The sequence below is a fragment of the Daldinia loculata genome (assembly GCF_022478755.1).
Source record: "Daldinia loculata strain CBS 113971 unplaced genomic scaffold F4817scaffold_84, whole genome shotgun sequence".
NCBI lineage: Eukaryota > Fungi > Ascomycota > Sordariomycetes > Xylariales > Hypoxylaceae > Daldinia > Daldinia loculata.
Window position 1 is genome coordinate 20,550 of NW_026054938.1, and position 21,703 is coordinate 42,252.

The 21,703-nt window shown below is 48.1% G+C and overlaps 7 protein-coding genes and 1 non-coding gene across 8 annotated transcripts; 2 read left to right on the forward strand and 6 right to left on the reverse strand.

Moving 5' to 3' along the window:
- Positions 1 to 132: 132 nt before the first annotated feature.
- F4817DRAFT_290860 (dolichol phosphate-mannose biosynthesis regulatory protein) lies at positions 133 to 1,023 on the forward strand. Its single transcript, XM_049299669.1, has 3 exons — positions 133 to 341; positions 441 to 521; positions 583 to 1,023. The coding sequence occupies exons 1-3, from the start codon at positions 339 to 341 to the stop codon at positions 769 to 771; spliced, it is 273 nt and encodes a 90-aa protein (XP_049154322.1). The 5' UTR covers positions 133 to 338; the 3' UTR covers positions 772 to 1,023.
- On the reverse strand, positions 996 to 5,349 carry F4817DRAFT_290869 (uncharacterized protein). The gene is made up of 3 exons (XM_049299670.1): positions 4,783 to 5,349; positions 4,605 to 4,683; positions 996 to 4,492 (listed from the first exon to the last, which is right to left on the reverse strand). The coding sequence occupies exons 1-3, from the start codon at positions 4,787 to 4,789 to the stop codon at positions 1,276 to 1,278; spliced, it is 3,303 nt and encodes a 1,100-aa protein (XP_049154323.1). The 5' UTR covers positions 4,790 to 5,349; the 3' UTR covers positions 996 to 1,275.
- A 688-nt stretch (positions 5,350 to 6,037) lies between these two features.
- Positions 6,038 to 6,149, reverse strand: F4817DRAFT_t149. Its single transcript has one exon. It is a non-coding gene; the product is annotated as a tRNA-Leu (tRNA).
- Positions 6,150 to 7,569: 1,420 nt separating this feature from the next.
- On the reverse strand, positions 7,570 to 8,544 carry F4817DRAFT_290897 (uncharacterized protein). The gene is made up of 2 exons (XM_049299671.1): positions 8,183 to 8,544; positions 7,570 to 8,113 (listed from the first exon to the last, which is right to left on the reverse strand). The coding sequence occupies exons 1-2, from the start codon at positions 8,367 to 8,369 to the stop codon at positions 7,827 to 7,829; spliced, it is 474 nt and encodes a 157-aa protein (XP_049154324.1). The 5' UTR covers positions 8,370 to 8,544; the 3' UTR covers positions 7,570 to 7,826.
- A 797-nt stretch (positions 8,545 to 9,341) lies between these two features.
- F4817DRAFT_362104 (uncharacterized protein) lies at positions 9,342 to 12,011 on the reverse strand (the record flags this gene model as incomplete). The annotated part of the gene is made up of 1 exon (XM_049306483.1): positions 9,342 to 12,011. The coding sequence occupies one exon, from the start codon at positions 12,009 to 12,011 to the stop codon at positions 9,342 to 9,344; it is 2,670 nt and encodes an 889-aa protein (XP_049154325.1).
- A 420-nt stretch (positions 12,012 to 12,431) lies between these two features.
- On the forward strand, positions 12,432 to 13,614 carry F4817DRAFT_352368 (uncharacterized protein). Its single transcript, XM_049305223.1, has one exon. It carries the CDS (start codon positions 13,082 to 13,084, stop codon positions 13,526 to 13,528), a length of 447 nt encoding a protein of 148 aa, XP_049154326.1. The 5' UTR covers positions 12,432 to 13,081; the 3' UTR covers positions 13,529 to 13,614.
- Positions 13,615 to 14,623: 1,009 nt separating this feature from the next.
- F4817DRAFT_352369 (uncharacterized protein) lies at positions 14,624 to 16,502 on the reverse strand. Its single transcript, XM_049305224.1, has 3 exons — positions 15,938 to 16,502; positions 15,743 to 15,824; positions 14,624 to 15,682 (listed from the first exon to the last, which is right to left on the reverse strand). The coding sequence occupies exons 1-3, from the start codon at positions 16,237 to 16,239 to the stop codon at positions 15,032 to 15,034; spliced, it is 1,035 nt and encodes a 344-aa protein (XP_049154327.1). The 5' UTR covers positions 16,240 to 16,502; the 3' UTR covers positions 14,624 to 15,031.
- A 499-nt stretch (positions 16,503 to 17,001) lies between these two features.
- F4817DRAFT_290985 (uncharacterized protein) lies at positions 17,002 to 19,171 on the reverse strand. Its single transcript, XM_049299673.1, has 4 exons — positions 19,006 to 19,171; positions 18,311 to 18,891; positions 17,073 to 18,150; positions 17,002 to 17,007 (listed from the first exon to the last, which is right to left on the reverse strand). Exons 1-3 carry the CDS (start codon positions 19,018 to 19,020, stop codon positions 17,364 to 17,366), a joined length of 1,383 nt encoding a protein of 460 aa, XP_049154328.1. The 5' UTR covers positions 19,021 to 19,171; the 3' UTR covers positions 17,002 to 17,007; positions 17,073 to 17,363.
- Positions 19,172 to 21,703: the final 2,532 nt, after the last annotated feature.

Consider the following 21,703-nt stretch of genomic DNA (forward strand, 5'->3'; position numbering starts at 1 on the left):
AGCTCTCGGGAAAGTGGGACCACTGGTAACACACCTGCATTTAGGTAGCTTGGCAGTATTGTACAAGCCACATAATCAAGCCCTCAAGCCCTCAAGCCCCTAGGCCTTAGACCAAAGTTCTAATTGTTAGGTAATTGTTCCACTATTCCAATTCACTATTCGTGTCGCGTCTCGTTTCGTTCGATGGGAGATTTCGATTTCTAGCCAGGTCATCATCTACCTCAACTACCTCAATAGCAACAGACTCAGACGAAGCTAATACCAACTATCTACTTACTAATTCACCACGTTCTTTACCTAAACCTAAAATCTATTCGTTTACCATCTTATAACCGACAATGGTACGTCTAATATCCCATCTTTCATCTTTGACTTCTTGCGCCGGGCGCATCATACCATGGTATAGTATAGCTCCTTACTAACCTTTAATCACTTTGCAGCTCGGCACTCTCGTCGGTTTAGCCATGCTGGTGGCCGCCTCCGTCGTCTTTCTCTACTATTCGATCTGGACGTTGGCTATGGTACGGCAACATTATTTCCCCCTTTTCATCTCAATCCGCAGTCTAACACATCTACGCATAGCCCTTCGTCGATTCAGACCACCCTCTCCACAACTTCTTCCCGCCGCGGGTCTGGGCTATTCGTTTACCCGTTATCCTCATCCTACTCGGATGCGCCGTTGTTGGCTCCTTCCTGAGCGTCGTCATGATCCGTAGCAACAGGAAAAAGGCTGCTAAGGCTAAGGCCGCAGCATCTAAGAAGAAGGCGTAGATGGTATTTGGCTTCGAAAATTCGGAAAACATTTACTTGACATACACGGAGAAATTGGGCAAAGTTAGACTTAATTGGACTCTAATTATGACATTGCAAGTGTTGCCCCTGAGCCAGCTGGCCGATCTATGTCGCCAAATCTACATAATAAACCCCTAATGGTAAAAAATGAACAATGATCAATACAGTTCACGTCCTGGAAGATGAATGCCAGAGGTGATTTGACGGTATCTAATTGAGTTGCGTTCTCAACTCCGTATTGATGGGACTATATATTTCGTGTCTGCAATGCAATATGACTTATGCAATAGACGGCAATCCCACCGTTCCGTGCCTTTCCGAATCCAAACCAGATAAGCGAGGGTCTAACAGGATGTGTTCGCAGAGATAGCTTCGTCTATTGCCTCTCGCACATGTTTGCGCAGTCTGAGAATCAAACTCCCGTGTTGAACCGAGACGCCTATACAAGTAACAAGGCCAATTCCTCCAAATTCGGCATCTACCTCAAACTCTCTGGTCCGCAAAATCAAGTACTTCGCAATCGTCTTCAAAGAATCCGTCTTCGTCGGCGTCCGTAGATCTATTACCGCCTCTACGCCGTCGGGTCGTGACTACGATTTGCTCATCGTTCTCGCCAACCTGCAGGACCCGCTCCATAGCCGAGGCGGGTAGGGCACGGTGGTCATCGACGCTGGTACTGATATCCTCTTCAACGAAGTGTACTATTCCCACATTCACCCTGTCCACATTTAAGACTTCTCCGAAAGCCCATGGCTGTTTCGGAGGTGTCCAGGACCGCCGAGTTTTGCCGCCCCTCGGCGTATCCTCCAGGGTTGTAGCCTGGAGAAGTTCGGATACAGAAGTTGCAGACCCGTCACCATATAAATATAATCCCACCCGCCTATCGGTGTGGAACGGCTGGTAGGGTGCACTAGACTCTATCTCAGCTTGCGGGATGAAAGTCTCAGGACTATATTCGGCGTCGGTAAGTTGTGGTCGGGGGTTGAAAACCAAGGTGTTGCCACCATCATGTTCTTGGTTAATTGGGTCAAGATCCTCGATAGGGTCGATAATCTGCTTGATAGACGGCGCAATCAAATCATTGGGCAAGTGGTTCAACTTGAAATCCCTGTACTGATTGCCACGCTGGAAACGAGATTTGTCCTTTCCGGTCGTTGGCCTTCTGCTTTTTCCTGGAAAAGTCCTAACTAAACCATCCCCTAATACGAACAGGTTGTGATACTTCTTGCCAGTAATCCATGTCGCGCAAAACGGGCCAGGCAACATGCTACCGGGTGGTAAGCTGACACGGTTCTCGCCTGTGTGGCGTAGCTGGCTAATGGCGGTCCCGGCGTTTCCCAAGGAATGGCTAATTCCTGCAGCAAGTACCTTACCTCCATATCCAGCGCGGTCCATGATAGTAGACGGCGTTTGCGAGTTTGAGCTCGTACGCCGATGGCGGGAAGTCAAAGTCCGAGTGGCACCATAAGCAGAACTAAGTGCATTTGATGCCAGCGAAACCGCCGAGGGTGCATTTTCAGGACCCGCGGGCAATCCGTCCTCGACTCTAACCCGGCGACGAGGAGGAGGCCAGGTGAACGCACTCGGAGGCATATCGAGCAAGTGTACTGTGCCTCTCTCGGTCACCATCGCGGCTCGCTCTCCGTTTGGCCTCGCCCACGCTACATCAACGATACGAGCGACAGTCATCCGTGAAAACTGTGCGACCTGCCTTACTCGTGTCGTGTGACCGTTAGCCAATTGCGAATTTTGCAAGGCCGAAGATTTCGTGTACTGAATACGCATCAGATCCCACACTGTCTGCACATCTCCTTTGCTGCTCGCAGTGAATATGGATAGACCAGTCGGAGAGAACGACAAAAAGCTACAACCAAGTGGTGCCTTGAATGTAGTAACGTGGTGAATTGCAGCTGAGTTTGACAAGCCCTGTAGGTCTAAGATCGATACTAGACCCGGTTCCTTAGATACCGCCTGACCGGGAATGCCATAAGTCGGAGGAAATTGTGCTGCATCTGGTCTGCCCGAGTACCCCCCATTCCAGGGCGGTGAGCCCATCTGAGGCTGGCGAGATTGTGCTTGCTGGCCAGGCTTAGACCAGTAGTTTTTCCATAGCTGAGCCGACTGCTTCGTAACCCACCGAGCTCCTTGGATGAAATCCTGGGTAGTTTCTCTCATTATGCGGTTCATAACGCCGTCGGGAACGGGCTGATCGACATCCGAACTCTCATTTGGCAGGATGGGAGGAGCAAGGGTCGCTAAGCCGGGCGCTTTGCCTTCCAGCGGTACCGGAATGTACGGGTTGAGTGATTTCTGAGGTGAAGGCGCTGGTGGACAATACGCCAGCCACCTACCGTTGATTGCGACGATAGGCATCTGCGGACGTTTTCCAGCAGGAAGCGGGCTTTGGCTACCATCCTTCTCAGGGGTTGAGCCTCCGCTCAAACTTGTCCATACCTTGCCCACACAGCAAAACTGACACCCAGGGTCTTGCTCGCATTTCGTCTGCCGGTATATCCAGCACTCACCCGTAACCCCTGAAGATATCAGAACGCTCCCGGCATCGGTGCGAAGTTGAAAAGCACCAGCTGGTGGCGGGCTTCTAAAGACCGGGTTTGTCACTAGAGTCTTAATAGGGGTTTTTGGTGCCTGCAGGAGTACATCAACAAGCCTGTTGGTTGTTAGAGAATATACCTCGACAGTGGTCTGATAGGCGTCTATTATTGGTAGCGTCTTTCCAATGCTGATTTGTCGCTGGTTGCTATCTGACTGGGGCGTATGAATACCATCTAGCCGAGGACTGGACGACTCATTAGAGTGGTGGTCAACAGCTATCTCGGGGATCTCCAGTGGTACCACCGGTCCATGAATGACAAGGGCAATTAAAGGAAAGATGCCGTACGGATCCGACATGCCATTCCAGGGTAAGATCTTTGCATTATAAACACCACCCCGCAGTCCTTTCAAACTGGCAAGCGGTTCTACGGCATGCTTTGTAGCGCTGTAAATATCGATGCCACCTTCGTAGCCCGCAAGAACAACATTATCGCTGCCCGACGTCTGAGCCCCGCTTGGGTTCGGAAGAGTGTCAAATCCGAAATAAAAGCCCCTCTCACCCGGTTTCAAGCCAGCTTTGCCGTTCAAATCGAAGTCAATATCAGGAGCACCGTAGAAGTGAGCTTGAGGCTGGTGAGGTAACGGCGGATGAGACCCAATCCGAGGCGGCAGATATGGTGAATGCATCGAACTTCTTCGCACTCCAGGGGGCGATGACGCCTGAGACCGGATGTCATTCGTGGGATAATGTGCATCTAGCTGGAAGCTCAAAGGTCGCCTGATTCCAGTAGGAGGGGAAGCAGAATAAGCATGACCGTTTACGAAGTGTTGTCGTTGTTGCTGCGCACTCCAGGCATATGGTAGGGACCGCGGATCCTCGTACGAAGAAGGTTGGGTTGGTGGAGAGTCGCCCATGATACTTATCAAGTTTGACGGCGAACCAGCCAAGGGCCCCATCGCTCGCGCCCAGTCATTAGCACTCGGGGCCGTGCTGGCAGATACAGAGGTCGTTGAAGCCGCATCCAACATCGGGGAGAACGCTGCATTGCCGTTCGTGGGTATGGATGCGGGAACTGTAGGTTTCAGCTCCGGAGACGCCAGAGGGGAGTCAAAGGGCGGAGATGCATCGCTGGCATTATTGATGCTACTAAGTTACAGTTAACACATCAAGTTCCATTTACAGCCGGATTAAATCCCAAGCGACCAGCGAATCGACAACTTGCTCGATAACGACTGGATAGGAGGTACGGGGTACGTACGAGAACTTGGCCCCATGTCTCGTCACCGCTGCGACAACCCCGCCGCTTTCTTTAACATTCTTGTCCTTCTTCTTTGAACCTGAGATATCACTTCCGGTAAGTTTTTGGTATCGTTTATTACGACTCTTTTTCCCCACGGAGGAGGACGAGGTCGGAGAGGTATCGCGGGTAGACGAACCGGGCATAGGGCGGTGCTAGCAGGACGGCCGGGGCAGTCTCCTGCTCGCCGGCGGAGGAGCTCGATAAGGAGCTCAACTCAGAATGCAGGGGTCGCAACGAATATCGCGAACGGAGTACGTCAAAAAGGGAAAAAGAAGAGTCAGGGCAGTATCGCAAATAAGTTGAGCGTCGGTTTAGGTTATTACGTCGAAGAGTTCAATGTTGATTCGACAACTCGTCGGAGGGACAAAGACACACAAGCGCGTTGTACGCGATCGACACCGAGGCTAGGTTTAGGAGGGGAAGCACAAAGGAGAAGAAGACGCAGGCAGCCGAACAAAACGGCAGGGGAATTATTACTATTTTGTAAGGTCTTTCATAGACGAGGTTAGGTTATCAAGAGATTATTGTCAGCACTGCTGTATAGTATGTACGTATTTAGAAAGAAGGGTATCGAATCTATGAGAGTTTTTGTCCAAGTATGTTATGTAGTTGTTAGAGGGAAGGGTATCATTAGTTGGTGAGTGTTGCTGAGTATGTAGGTAAGGTATGTAAGTATAGAGGGAGAACCGAGGGGAGGGGGGGGATTGAGGTCAGGAACCTTGTAAGATACTATGTACATAAGGCACGTCCTCAGGAACGAGAGTGTAGACGTGTACCTAACGCATGTACATGATAAAAGCACCTGAACATTGAATCAATTGATAGTGTACCTATACGGTTATGTAAGTACTGAATCAGTGCCGCTTTAACAAAAAGTACATACTTTGCATAGTTTGCATAAAATAGTACCGCCTCGTTCCGTTTTGGCTCTGACGTGAAATATGTTATCTCCGTTTTTCTTATAAACTAACTACTATGTATCATATCTTGCTAACCTTTAGGTCCTTCATAAATAGCTGATCAATCACCTGCTCCGTTGACTACCTAACCTACTTGACTTATGTTGCCATGAGGCTACTTCATCTTGCGTTGCATACCCGATCTTCGTCACCAGAGCCATGTCATCAATGCCAGGCATTCCGACGGGCTCGAAGAATTAACGAGATGGTCTAGGTACATGCTCGGCAAGTGACTCAGGTCCGCCGAAAGACCAACAGGCAACTCGTTTCGGCAAACTGCAGCTCGGAAACAGAGACTTACATGTTCCGTTAATATCTATACGATATCTTTTACGTGACAAGTCGTACAGTAAAAATCAACGATATAGTCTCCTTAAGGTAAGGCTTACCAAACAGCAAAAATATATATCCAATTAGGGATATCAGGAGTTATGACAAGAGTGGGATTCGAACCCACGCGTTTTGCAACACTTCGATCCCCTTTTCACAAGGTTAAGTTGGGTAAACTTGAGCGAAGCTCCATAGACCGCTCGGACATCTTGCCTTAGGTATAGAATATTTTTAGGGCTAATATTGTTCTATATTGATTCGAAGCTATTTATCGTGGGGTTACCATTCTTACCATTCTCATAGTAGCTAGCTTGCTAACTAATGTTGACTAAGAGGAACGACCGTCTCTCAACAAACACTTCCCAACCGTTAGCTTACTGGTTTAGGCCGTTTTCGCAATCCGTTACCACGCATTATCATTCATAAGCCATTATATGAGTCAATGCATGTGACTGATAACACAAGCGGCAACGGAAAGGAGGGACATTAAACGGTATCCTTAATATGTACAATCAAGATGCCTGAAGAGGGGAATTCATATTAATAACCAACAGGGGTAAGTCTACGTGTAAGTCACTAATCCGGTAAATTCTAGCCTGTGAATAGGCGCGATAGGCACCATGTGGAGGGTATGCTGGGGGTTTGGGGGTTGTTAGAAGCAAGGAACAAGGATAAATGTGTATATTGTTAGATGTGTACCCTGTATGCATTATGTACCCTTTACGTTGCATTATACATGTACCTAGGTACCTACCTTTGTACGGATTACAATGCAGCACAATACGGCGCATAATTCAAGTCCGGTTAGAATTGATGTTAACAAGGTACATGGTTGATAAAGACGGATGATAAAGGGGATCCAGCTCTTCCACTTCCCCATTGTCCAAAAGATGCACATGCACAACCCAGCTGCGAGAGCCCCTCACTATGCCCAGCCTGGCAGCCGTGGCAGCATGCTGCATGGGAATGCTCAAGTGGATCAGAGTAAGACAATACAGCTGGGAACATTACCTTCAACTGACAGAGCTTATCCTTGTCTTACATATGTAGGTATGAACAATAATCTACCTAATGTAGGTATCAGTGAATGATACCTCGATGCATTCATGTGAATTTCCCTTATCAGCAGCTCCAATACTACGTCATCGGCTCTTTTACAACGTGGACTCCGAAAAAGGACTTCCCTTTGAAAAAGGGGGAAGACGTACATCATTAAAGAAGACAATTTGTAAAAGGGGCACATTCGAGGTCACGGACCAGCAATCTAAATAATGATATTACACTATTTGCTCCGAATGATTTCATCACGGGACTTCGTCGTCATCCATCATCCATAATATACCAAACCAGTCACGCCCCCTGCCAGCCACCTATCTAGTGTACACATGTAGACTCACTCCAGCTTCTCCCACCGCTCCCTTCCCAACCCGCCATCGTGATCAGGGTGTCCTCTCGTGGGGTGTACAAGATCAGCTGACGCCTAGCTGAAGAACCATATGCGCGCTAGGCACGAGAGCAGATTACACTATTTTGCTATTTCTAGAACAGTTATTAGTTTCTCGTTAAAGTCTGGCGTGCTGGACATCCGCCTAGGTCAAGTATATAACACATAAGACTTAAGTCAGGTACCCAGGGCGCAGCAGGTAGGTTTTGCAATCTCAGCAAACTCAAAGCGTCCATCATGACAAAATTCATATTATTGCATCATCCCGGCGCCTGGCGGTAGACGGATCAGACGGGATTTCCCACCCGCGCAATTCTACCATCCAAGTACCCGCGTACCTAGAGGCCAGGAACATGATTTATTATACAGGATATTGAGAGCAGCAATCAAAATAAATAGTCCAAACCAGTTGCGAACGAGTGTGCGCAAACGAGAGGAGTCACCGAGCTATCCGTCGTGGATATCGGGTTTCTTATGCAGATAGACTTGATAGAGCTTATACTTCAGCTCTCCCTGTTCCTCTTTCAGGATCGCGCGCGCCGCCCACGTTATCTCCCGGGTCTCGAGCTTCTCCCCGATGGAAACTAACGTTCCTTCAATCATATACTGAATGACCGGTTTTTCGCCTTCGTTGTAAGCCGTCTCTGGATAGAAGGTGGCTGGATACACCGTCAAAGGTTTATGTTTTCGCGTCTGCACTCCTTCCCACATTCCCTTGCGCATTTGACGAATATCTATGCCAGCAGCCTCCATGTTAGCTTCTAGATGCGGTTTCTTATCTGTTTCCGCTAGATCTCGCCTACTCTCTGTTCCCACTGCCATCTTATCCCCTATGATAACGGTGGCATCGGGGAGGAAGGACTTTACCCAATCCTCATCCCTTGATCTGTCGTCAGATATGGCGTAGAACTGCGATATGAAGTTCTTGACTTTCCCATCAACCGGGTGATCGATTGGGAATAACGGCGTGTAGTCATCGGAAGCCGCCATTTTGAAGATAACCTTTAAAAAGTAAGCGTAATTATTTAGACGTCAATATTTGAGGGGTAAAAAATTTAGGATGGTATAGATCGAGATATTTAAGACATTTATTAGCGATATTCCAACGTAACCTTTCTCTTGCATGAGGGGTATTTACTAAGCACCTCGTCGTCGGGTATGTCGGGTATAAGAGTATAATGGATTTCAATTACTATCCTCGAACTATCCTCGAAGCATCGACCAAACCACCTTAGCCTCTACACGACTACCTATTTATCGTCAACGAGAAATATTTCTCTGCATAGCCATGCAAGGCTAAAGCAACTAGTTCTCCGACAAAGGTTTCTGCAAATATCTAGCATTTGAAGTTACAAGCCAACATCATAGCCCCGGATGTCTGCAGGCCGGCTACAACCGAACAATTCGACCGGTATCATCCCCAGCCAGGCCTTTACAACATAAGGCTTTGCCATTTCTCAAGGCATTTTAGAACTTCCAAGTTCAGGTAGTCTCGAGAATAGTATGCTCTTAAGTGAATAGGCCAAAGAGACATGCGATAACAGTAGACATAAATTGAAATTGGATACTCCATGTTGGCGGCGGTATGAGTAAACCACGAAAGTGATGCTATAACGTATGTAAGAACCTCGAAGCTTTTGATTTGTACAAAATAGTCTAGTCCTTTTGAACCTGCCGAACCTGCCGAACCATCCAGAACCTTGCCCTCTTGAATGGTATGTGTTAGCATGCTATCCCATATCCGCGGGTCGCTAGATTAGCACATGCTAAGACTAATCGAGGCTGGGTATTCGACAGTCTGCCGAGTAGTAGTCGAGGACTGAATTAAAAGTCAGATAAACGGCATCGGGTATCAGTAAAGAGGAACGCATCCCGAATGAAAACAAAGATGATGAGAATTGCAGAGGGCATGAGCCATAATGCTCGAATTATTAGAAGTAGATTAGCGGTGAGGACCAAGCATTACATCTTGACGCCTCGCGAAGTCACTTCTCCCCTTCCTCCGATATTTAGCAGTTTACGACACTCAGGGCAGTACCACTTCGTCGTGCGTGCTGGTATCTCAGACAGTCCCACGCACTCAAGGTGGAACCATTCTTGCTTGCAATTCTGTAGGTGGGGGTTGGTTAGTTTCTTTTTGCGTGCTTTCTCGTCACCACGTGCTGGGGTTGCAGTAGTCTTTGTTGCGCTCACATCTACGTTATCGCACTGTATCATAGTGCCGAAGCTGACTCTGTTGCAGAGGCAGTATCTAGGTTCGTCGGGATCGATGACATTGCCATCGTCGTCCACCTCCACCTCTACTTCCTGCTCGGCCTGCTGGCTTGCACCCCTCTCCTTCTTGGGGTTACCGCCGCGAGCCTTCTTACGTGGCGCTGCCTTGCGCTTTCCTATAGCGCTAGTGCCGCCCGAGTTTGTAGTCACAACGCCTGGAGCAGGTCGCTTAGTACGTTTGCTAGGCTGACGCAATTCTGGAGCAGGGGTGTTTCTAGCGGTGCTCGTACGTCGAGGCCGTTCGGCCGCAAAGGTTGGAGGGGGCTCCTGGCTCGCGGCTTTCCCGCGTGAAGTAGGCCGGCGTACGGGGATAGGCTGGGACTCGGGAGCAGGCGTGGTTGCAGGCGTATTGTTTTGGGAACTCGACTGCTTATGGTTAGCTGGAACTGAGGCCGGAGCTGATTGAATATTCTGTCTAGTTTCCCGTTTGGGCATTTCCCGAATCGGAGGGGGGATGGGCGTAGTCGAGGTCTTGATAGGAGGCGGAATAGGAGTCTCCGCCGGCAGCTTGACGGGTATCGTCGTAGCAATATTAGATGACGGAGCTGGACTCGTCGCCGCCGAGGAAGCAGCAGACCGAGTAGTCATCATAGATGTCTCGGAAGAAACTGGAACGGGTAAGGGTACCGGCGTCTTTGACGTAGCAGCAACCTGAGGAATCTTGCCGAGCTGCGGGACAGGGACTGGGACTGGAGTCTCTGTAGGTACAGTAGGCGCGGGCGGCGGAGGTGGCACAGACGGCGGCCGAGGAGTTAATTGGGGCAGCGGCACAGGCGTCTCAGTTTTGGTCCGCTTTAACGGGGGTTTCTCGGGCTGGCTGGGCGTCTGGCTGGGCGGCTGATTCGCCGGTAAGCTCTGAACTCCCTCGGGTTTCTCTGCAACGGGAGTTTCTGACATCGAGTTACGCTTTCGCTTTCTGGCCTTGGACTTATTGGTCTTGCCTTGATTCTGGCTCGTCTCAGGGGCTTTGTCCTGCGCACTTCCGTTTACAGGCGGGGAATCTTCATGGCTAAGGAACATGCGAGCAGCTTCTACCATTTTCCTAGCTGATTCTTCTGCTTCCTCGGCAGCGATCCTTGCCATTGATTCACGTTTCAGCTTCTTGGCCTCATTTAATTTCATACCGCGGTTGCTTAACTGTACCTCGTCTGCTGTCAAAGCCTCGGCACTAATGGCACCTTCGGGGGGATGCTTTGCCCCGGACTCGGCGTCAACCACCGGAGTAGGAAGGGTAGCTTCGAACGGTTTTCCCTCCTCCTCAGCTTGTTTTTGGGCGGCCCTATAAGCTTCGACGCCACGACCCAAGTTTTTGAGCTCTCGAGCTATCATGGTATCGCTGGGATTCCATACCGCATTTTTTTTCATCCTCTTACGTAACTTGGCAAGTTCATAAGGAGTCAGTTGGAGCCATGGGGCGTCGGCGCTGCCGGGAACAGCGTTCTCGGGAGGCGGCTGAAGTTGCGCCAATGCAGTGCTCGTAGACATCATGGGAACCGCATTATCAGACCGATTAGCCGGAGTTCGAGGTGGTCGCGGTGGCTTCGGAAGCTTCTGCTTGGGGGGCTTAGGAGACTTCGGGAGCTTGACCACCTTGATACGTGTCGACGGAGTTGCGATTCGCCTAGGAGGTGACATGGGTATATCCTCCTCCTCCTCTTCTTCAGAGCTCGCGTCGCTCAAGGAGCTGTAAGCATTGAAATCTATTTCGTAAGGCGCAAGCACCTCTCCCGGAACAGTGATTCGAGGTGGCCTCTGGATCTTTTGACCATTGCTGTCAAGCCGAAGTGTGATCTTAGGGGTGCGAACTGTTTGTGGGGACTTAACCTGGGAGGGACTCTTTTGTTCCTCGGCGGTAGGATAGTTGTCGCGCATTGCCAGTAGCTTCGCATGTATAGTCTTAGCTCGGTTATAATGTCTGATCACGTTCTCGTGAATACGGACGGCCTCGGCGTGGGAGAAGACGCGCGAGCTGACAGCGCGGTTCAGATTCTCGGATATATCTTTGCGCAGCTGAACCGGTGCAGGACGTTGGTCGGCTGCGAGTGTCGGCAATTTTGCCCATGCGGTAGTGAGGTCGTTCACAGTAGCTGATGCATCGATGTAGGCTTGATCAAGCTTTCCGATCAGGGTAAGAGATCGCATCATGTCGGATGGCAGATATTCTGTAAAATCGAGGAAATCGGTTACGGTGGCTTGGGCATCTGGGTCGGCGCGCATGTTGAGCGAATCAAGGCCATTATTCGAAGTGTCCAACGGTGGGATGACCTGCATCAAAGAGCTGGAGTCCTTGTCGCCTGGTGAAATATTGCCATCGAGCTCCACACTTCTATCGTTGTTTGCTTCTACTGCGGTCGCCATGACTATAGTGCAGACCGCAGAGAGGGGTATAGACAAAGGTTGGAATGTTGATAAATGCAGGATATAGTAGTTAGCGAAGTATAAGGAGGGGCAAATAATAAGTCGTGGGCGAACCTCGTGCGACAAGGTTAAAAGAGAGCGCCAACGAGAATTAGTTGCGATTAAGGTGAGAGTTGTAAGAGATGAGAGGTTGTCGCGTCAAGGTTTGGGCCTGAGCTCCTAAGTTCTTTCTTGGCGGCGTTACTGCTAACAGTATCAATAATAATAAGAAACTGTGCGAAGTACACTTTCCTTATTTGTATAAAAAGTACTTAGGTACCTATCTTGCCCCGCAGGGGTTTCCTCCATAACTTGTGGCTGAGTGATTAGGTAAGGACAGCGCAACTATCATCCGAGCATCAAAGTGCCATACCCAGAAAGCGCATCCCTTGAAATATCACCCTTCGTCCGGGGTCAAAAATTACCTGCCTTTCAAATCCTCATCAAAAGATCATGATACGTAAAAGAATCGATTTATACCCGCATATACATATATGCATAAGGTTTTGATTCCTCGGATTCTAAGAAAACGGGGTTGCAAATCTCGGCTGGATGGATTCACTTACGTCTGATTCATTTACGTCTAGAATTACTTATACGGCTCGCTCTATCAGCCATTGAAGACGTGAACTACTTAGGAATAGCTAAAATATATTCTAGCTAAAATGTATTCTGAAGCGCCGGCAGTTATAAAGGTGATGTGAATACGAGTCCTACGAAATGTTGAAATAACAAAGCTTGAGAACGTCTTATACTGACTAGCAACATGCCATATTCGCAGCTTATATACGTACGTGCCGTAGTTTATAGGAATTGAGTAACCTCCAAAAAATTTTAGTTACTTTCACCCCACTCGGGCTGCTCCCGTCACTAGTAAGTGGCATGACTCGTGAGAAACGGCAATATGAGAGACGTCCAATCATCTTAGAAAAATCCGGCGGATTCACTACAGGAGGAAGAATCATCGAAAGCTCAATCTTTCCTAATCAGACCCTCTCCTGTGATCATGGGTATATGGAATACTTCATCCCATGTTTAATTCGAACTCAAACATACATCTACAGTCTCAAGCCGCCGCCGCCGTCGCAGCAGACTCAGGCAAAGTCGGCGACAGCATCGTGTACCTCACCAACTCAGCAGCCGGACTACGTGCTCAGATGACGGTGGCTAAAAGCAACTCGACAAATATCAAGGGCATCGTCGCCTATTCAGTTCGTATGGGGGGACCACCGGAAAGAAACCTTTCCTTTCCTCCAGCAAACGAGACGGGCAGCCAAGCTCATTACCTTTATGGTGGGAATGCCAAGGTCTTCCTCCTATCCAAAGACGGGGGGCTCAGTGGAAATACCCACATCGCGTTCGCGGATATGAACAACGATGAAGTAGCCGACCTTCTAGATGAATTTCTCGAGGAGAATAATCTCGACGCTTACCAAGATGAGACCGACGAAAGTGTCAGCAATGCGATTCAAGAGTAATAGTAGTTAGATAGTGTTACCAAAGCCGTATAGTCTTAGTAGCAAATTCCCCTTAGCAAGCAAACTTCACCAAATAGAAATTCTCCCTCGCAGATGTCCTATAAATCCTGAGATCTTTATGATTTGACATGAGTTCAAGTATAGGAGCATGGCAAATTCCATTGAACCATTCATCAAAGTTACAGTATTAGCGCCATTAGCAAGTCAAAGCGACAATACTATTTTGCTATTATTATTTATTCCTAGTGAAAGAAAGGAATAATCTTCATCTAGGAGGTGTCTCACAACTGACTACTCACGTAGAAATACGATTAGTTATATAAGGTGCTAGAGATCTAAATGTATAACAGTGTTGATTCTAGTTGAGAGATCGCTCTATATAGTAGCCCAGCCGATTTTGTAATACGGTGAGCTAAGTCTATAAGTTGAGCTCCGTGACATAACTATTACGAGCCAGCGAGTATATGACCCGCTGCTGCAGTCCATCCAGTAACGAGATTCTGTCTTGCTGAAATAGCGCAATGGTACACTACGACAAGATAGAGGAATTTATTTATAGGAATATCTTGGGGTTTTCGAGACGAGTTGATCGTTTGTCTGTTGCCGACAGCGTTGTCAATTCTAAACGATCCAGTGGGAGGTAGGTATTTGTTCATGACGATTGAATAGTTAACGTCTAGAGAGACATAGGAACTATCTACCTGTTGGTCAAAGCCAGGCATTCTCTTTGAGTATAAGCTTGGAGATCATCTTGTCAGTGGGTCCTGTCTTAAATGTCTATCCCTTTATAAAACAAGCGTAGAAAGACGAGCCAATCATGATATAGACGAATTACCAATTGCAGTAATATCAACCCATATTATCCAGCAGATGTTTTAAGAGAAGCAGGTTCTCTTCGCTTTAGATTCGGAGGAGTTTGGTGGGAAGTATATGGTATTGTTTCGCGTATACTCCGCGTATACTGTCACCAACATGGAAAATACTTTTCCCAATATCCAAAATTAAAAGAAGAGAAGACAAGATTATTTTTCTAATTAGTTATACTATTCGGAGAGTAATAAAGCCACCTGATTTGTTCGAACTATTGTAGTGTAGGGACTGTACTATACTGGCTTGGGTAACAAATGCAATACATTCTATCAGTAACAAACGAGGGTTTCTCCTCAAGCCTTAAGTAAGTTCTCAGGCTGACTTGTAAGTAGGATTCAGGGTCTAATATACACCCATAACACAGGCTAGCCTAGTTGTAAAGGGTACTTTAGGTACGTTTGAAAAATGCAAAATAAACATTAACAAAGCAGAAACTCTTAATGACACATTTGATTCCGCCGACATGGTACGCCCTATCAGATACATTCCTTAGTCCATTTTATAATCAATTGTGCTTACTGCCTCCCGTCCAACACCTCGAGATGATTTAACTTGTTACCTACTGCCACTACCGCGACTGTCTGTTTTTATCCTACACTGCTTTCCCTTCCTTCCTCAAGCAGCTACCTACACCTAAACACCAGCAACGGCACCAAGCGCAAGCCCAGTAATCGCTGCAGCAACCACCCACACGCTGCTCCAAGCCGCCGCACCAGGCGTCTCAACGCCCTTAATCGTGAAGCGCGTCTGGACGAACGTATCCGCGCCCGTAATCAACATCAGCAGCACCGTGCGCTGGATCAGGACCTTGGTCTGCGCGCTCCAGCCCCAGAAATTCCACCACACCGTCTCGCCAAGACTCGCGTTAACTGGATCGAACGGCTTGTCCTTAGCTGAGGCCGTTGCTGAGGCAGGCGTGAATATGAAGGCGCGCGCTGCGAATCCTAGAACGAGCGTTACGGGGAGTAGGCCGACGTAGGTGGTTTCGTGTGCGGGCGCGATGGACGGTAGGTCGGTGAAGTACACGACTAGGTATGTTGGTAGGTACATGGCGTATGCGAAGAACAGCGTCACGCTATATATAGCGCCTGCGAGGAGCGTGGTGAGCAGCACGATGGGCCGGTCCGTAACGATGTCTGCGTTGGGCGCATGGCTGGGGTCGGCGTGGACCGTGGAAAGCGGACGTAGAAGGCGGAAGGGGATGTATGTCGCGAGGGTCTCGATGACGAGTGTTAGGAGAAGGGCGCTGGTAGGCACATCGTAGAAGGTATTTAGGAGATAGAGCTGTTGTCACCGTTAGGATTATGTATATACTTTGTCGTGCTGGTGATTCAATCAACTTACGAGAGGACCGTGGGATAGGAGGTTCAACGCTGTAATATCGTAGCCGTCGTAGTTACCGAACCAACACAGCGCGAGTTCAAACCTGTGAGAAAACACGGTGAGTAAAAGTGTTATTGGAATTACGTCATGGACAATTTTTTTTAAAAACCAAATACGCGCCGTCGTAAGTTGGGATACTGATAAAATGTTACTTACACTCGCCATCCCGTAACAATTCCGACATCATCCCAAGTAGTCAGTAGCCTCGCGTGCGGCGCTATCGGACCCTTGGTGTATCGCCACGTTAACGAGTAGCCCACCGCCGCGAGCGACAAGCTCAGAATAGTAACTAGCGGGAACTGAATCAGCTTAGGTAGCTTAGACGGTGTGCTACTGGGACGAGTAATTTCGCGCTTCGAAGGTGAGATTGTCGGAGTCTCGATCTTGGTGATAGATACCACCGTTGGCCTTGCCTCAGCCGCAATTTCTTCCTCACGAGTCTGTTTCCTAGTCCGCATTTTGCCTTGTTTGTCTGTTTGCACCGTAAAGATTTTGCAACTATTTATCTACTATCAGAAGGGGAAAAAAATATTAAGAAAATTCCCCGGAAAGAAAAAGAAAAAGTATGCGCCTTGCAGAGATCCAAGCTTGATGCGCTCACGTGCTAGGTATAAAAGAAATTGAAATTGAAGCTGACCAGAAATTGTCGCGATTATTTACGAGTGTAGGTTATGTACCTGATTTGAGGCAGTAGCCTTTTAAGGCTACATGTACTATAAATGGTGGGGGGTGGATGCGCGACCTAACATTGGGGAAAGCAGCAACTACCTCATGTACCTACCTAACGGTTAGCACCAGTGACGTCTCCGAACGACTCTTCGTCAAGTCTCCCTGCCAAAGTATTCCCTAAAGTAGGTATTCCTACTAATAACCCCACAACCGGGCTGATCGACAACAAACCACGCTTCTCAAAAGGAACCTAGGTTCTCGATACTCCATCTTTGAGATTTTCTTCTCTTATTCTCGGGTTCTCCTCTTTTTGAACTTATTCCGTGTGAGTTGTTAGGCAACCATCGCTAAACTTCTCATATTTTCTATTGCCCAGCCAGTTCCGTTTACAACCTCCTATACCAACCTGCATTCACATGCAGATCATCAAAATCACTGGCATCATGACTCCGCAGCTCCGCTACCTGAAGTATAGCTACCTAGGTTTGGCAATAGTAAATCTCGGAATCCTATTTATCAATTAAAAACCCCCAACTATATTCTTGGTCAAGTATATTCTAGTAAGTCAAAAATTTCGTTTGAATTGGTATTCATTCATGGTAAACAAATGGGTGTCATCGGCCCTGTTAATAGACATCACACGCCTTGCCTAATGAAATCCACACTTTCCCTACGGTTTCGACAGGTTGGGTGTTCGCTCGACGCTTTTCTCCGATCCTCACTTTAACCTCTTGGAGCATGCCTTAGAGTATTCGTACCTAGAGCCCCCCATTCTTCGGTGCTGAGATTTCGGCAGCGGAGCGGAACCACCTCGTTTACAGAAGTTGATATATGTGACACAAAGGAAACAACCAGAGCCATTTATCGTTTCGTGCCGTCTCTCTAATGAGCGAGCGGGCGAGCGATCTCAAGTTTAATCCTCCATACGGCCAAACATCATATCATCGTCTTCCTCGCTGCTGCGCGCCCTAAACCGTCCTTCGCCTTCGTCTTCATCCATTATGCTACTTTCACTATCTTCCATCTTCACGTCCTCGGTATGCCGGAGCTCACCCCGGGTAAAACTTTCCGGCATCTGCCCTGATGGAAAGCTGTTGATAAAACTCGTACTGGTAAAAGCTGCGTGATCGAGATACTGGGCAGGTAGCGGTGGTACGGGAGGAGCATCGTCAGGGAGCCTAGAATCTCGGGTCCCTCCGTTGCTACCGAAGCTGCAGCTGAGTAACTCGATGGCTGTCGCAAGATCACGATCATCTTGGCCAGTGCTGTTCATTCCTGAAGAAGGGGGGCGCCGGTCCGAACTAGCATGACGAGCGTGACCGAATCCATTCCCGTTTGGTACGCTACCTGAGAAGAACGAACCCGAAACGGCCGACTGGTACGATCGCGCAAAGCTACTCCCATTGCTGTCCCTCTTGGAAGCCGTACGATAAGCAAAAGAATTCATAGCACTAAAAGCGTCCAAATGCGGAGGTGGGGTGGTGTCGGCTGAACTACGACCATCGTGGAGGTCTGAGTACCCAGAGGCGGTGGGAGAAGCGGATTCGGGGTCGCTGGCAAAGTCTTTGGTAGAGTCTGGAGGAGTGGCTGCCTCCGTGTTCATGGCGACAAGAACTGAGGCCGCTTCGAGCAGTTGAACTTGTTGGTGCTTGGATATAAGCAGCTTGGACGTGAGAGACCACTCGGGAGTATGTTCCCACCTGGCAAGCAATTCGTCAACAAAAGTCCACGTTCATTTACTCAGGGCTTAAGGGTCTCGGCCAGTCCATGCTTGCCCCGGGGGGCAGGGAGATACTCTATCCACAGGCCTGGGCAAGTGAATGCATAAGGGAGGCAGTGGGCAAGAAAATGGGCACCAACAAATGCTTGGTCAAGCAGCTGCTATGCTTGTATCCTTTCCCGCACTTGTCGCAGCGGAGTTCAATTCGGTTGCTCTTCCTACCCTCTTTTGTTAGCGGCTGACCATCGCTCGCCCGTCGCATGCGAGCTTTCTGGGGACCCGCTTCCCCCTCATCGGCGGACATGTCGTTCGAGGAGTCATCGATAGCGTTTTCTGGGCCCTCGGATTTCAAATTCATCGAGAATCTATGGGTTGGCAAGCTAGCAGGTGGAGAAGGTAAGCTGCCCACGATTGGAGGTCGGGCGGTGGCAGGCTTGGACATGGTACCGCGGCGGGAATTGACAGCAATAGGTAATGGTCCAACCTTATCCCCTGCTTCTTCGAGAGCGGCCGCGACAGCCGCGACGTTGGCAGCAGTGCCGGTCATGCTCTTCCGACGTGTTACGCGGTGGGTGGCATTGAGGGCGCCGGACAAAGCGGAGTATGTGTGGGAGTTGTTGCGTGAATGGGATAATGGTCTTGAAGCGCCTAAGGAAGACGCCGAGGTAGAAGAAATCGATTGACGGTGCTGGTTCAATGGCCTCGTTGGTGTTTGCATTTCCTGGAGTGATAGACACAAGTGATCAGCATGACTATCCTAGTGTCGGGGGCGGGCTAAGCAGGCAAGGTAGGTAAAAAGGCAAGGTGAAGTAGGTTAGTGCAATTTGTTAGTTACCTTGGAAGAGGCCATTGCCGACCACGTTAGAGAGTAGAACAACAAAATGATCGTCTCGAGTATTTATTTATCTTTTTTTTTCTTGCTACAGCTCGTGTCTTACCGGGTGAAGAATGATACAAAAATGGACAAGAAAGAGGGAGCAAAAAGCAAAGCAAGAGGTGTTCGTCGGCAATGGTGGGTGGATTAGGAGAAGTATTGGCTGGATTAGGATCTGATGGTGGAGGGCGGATGCTGGGAAAAGAAAAAGCCGTCTGATGATCTGTAATAATAATATTTTTTTCTTTAACCCCTTGAGAATTGAAGAAGGAACAAAGATCAGTCCATTGCACAAAAAATATTTTTTATGGATTTCAAGTACGGATAGATAATAATGTAGGAACGTTTAGGCAGGTACGGACAAGACAGTACAGTACAGAGATACAGATACAGAGATACCAAGATACATCGGCGGTTCGTCAGGTGGTTAAATATGTACCTAGGTAGGTAATGTAATATACATAAGGTAGGAAATGGGCTTTAGGACTGCGCCTTCGTTTAGCTGCTTATTACCTTCTCTGGCCTAATAGACTATGCTCCTTCGAAGTATTATGGTATTATTGTAAGTACGCTAAGTAGACGAAAGCTGCTAATTATGCTAGGTATGTTAGAGAAAGTGTATTAAAAGTTGGGCGTGTGCCATGTGGTATGTTGAATGGTGTGGTACCTAGTGATTATGGTGGGCTCAAATGGGCTCCAAGTTGTTCAATTCCCCCCTCCCCTCCCCCATTCATCATTCGGCCCCCCCCATCTCTTTCCCCGTCCTATCTTTCTAAGTGGAATCCACAAGAGCATATTGGAGGTTTGGAAAGAATACCTCTATGTACCTACCTACATAGGATGTAGTACTTGCCTAGTATGTATAAGATATCCATACAACATAAATGTTACGCACGCGCTGCACGATAAGTTAGGTGCATACATAACATACATGTAGTTAGCGCGGCCCCCTGTGCTAGTTGGACAAGCTTCAACAATCCAGGTCAGGGTTCTGTCAGGCACAACTTCAAACTTGGAAACAAGTCGGAGCGGCATAAAAAAGGGTACAGACACAAACCTGCTTGACGAATTGTTAGTCAAGGCAGCATAGTAGAGACCATTGGATTGGATTGGACACGAGAAGATGAGCAATTCCATCTGAATGCGTCTGAGCTGTAACGACAGGTGGAAAACGACCAAATCATTACGATCAAGCTTGTATCTGCCAGTCAAGCGGATGGACATGGGGGACGCAGACGCTGCTCAACATAAATCAATTGAGGGAACCCCCTTTTGAATTAGTGACTACTTCACATATTCAGAGATAGAAATGGCCGATTTCGAAAGGTAGCCTGCGTCAGGATAGATCTATCGCCATGTGTCTGAAATAGGACGGAAGTAGGAATTCAACTGCCTAGTCTGTACATTCCTATTCGCACGTGGATAGTTCCAATGCTCGAATGGCAGCTGGTGTGCTTCCCTGGCCCTGGTGCCCTGCATATTCCTATGTCTGGTAAAAGATAGCGGAGCCGGACAAATACATAACACGCGGCTTTCCAACTCCCATCGGAGTCTTCAAGAGAGACAAGTTATCTTGCGATTACGAGCAATACGCAGTCGCGTACTACACTGCGTATGCGGAATTTGCCTATCATCAGGCGACAGCAATAATCCGTCGTGCACATCTTGATTAACAAGTGGCAGTATAACGTGGCATATCATACTTGTTATTCGCGAACAACTCTACGAAGAAATAGGACATCTACATATGTGTACATAGCAATGCCGACCTGATGATTTATCATTCGTCCGTCGGAATTAGATAATAATATTGTTGGAGTAACAAGTAACACCCTACAAGAGGTTTAGTCCAACGAGGGGGTACGCGCAATAAAAAGGAGGAGGGAAACAAGGGGGTAACCAGTTACCTACCTTTATGTACCTACATAGATAGATACCCATAAACACACCCCCTAAGGAGGTATTTCTATATTATCTAAACTGGAGCTGCTAGCGTACGGACGCTACGAATTCCTGCAAGCCGAATCAGCTATTCGAATAGGCAGTCAATCTACTTATACTTAAGCGTAGAATAAAAATTGATGTTTTAGAAAGGTATTAGCAAAGGATATCTCCTTCGATAAAGATAAGTGTATGAAGTACTCCTTATGGTTGGTAACAACATGACCTTGGACTGCTTGTGACCGGTCCGGGTCTATAAATTGACCAAGGACCATAGACTTCGACCCCGGACTGCGCGGATCAACGCTACGATCGTAGGCGCGTCACCTGGCGGGTAGGGTTCACCCCCTGACAGTTCCTAACATCTCCATATGTAATTAAGCTGCTAAGAATATCTGGCTATGTGTGCGGTATTTCGTATTCTGCCTGTTTTGTTTCAAAGAATCCTTCTGTCTCCGGCTGTCAAACAAGTCTGATCTTACATTTTGCTTATCCCCGTTTAGTAAGCGCTATGAAGAAAATATACAAATGCATAATTACCTAGGTGCCTACATAAAGTCTAATAGACGCTTGAGATGCGGTCCCCGTCATAAAAGCTTCAAATAATTATGGAAGTTAAAGGAGGGGTCAGCCCAACATACATTAGTACCGGTTACGCAGCATGAAACTAAGGTCCACGCTAAGTGCTAAACATGTTAAAACACAGTGCTATAGCATT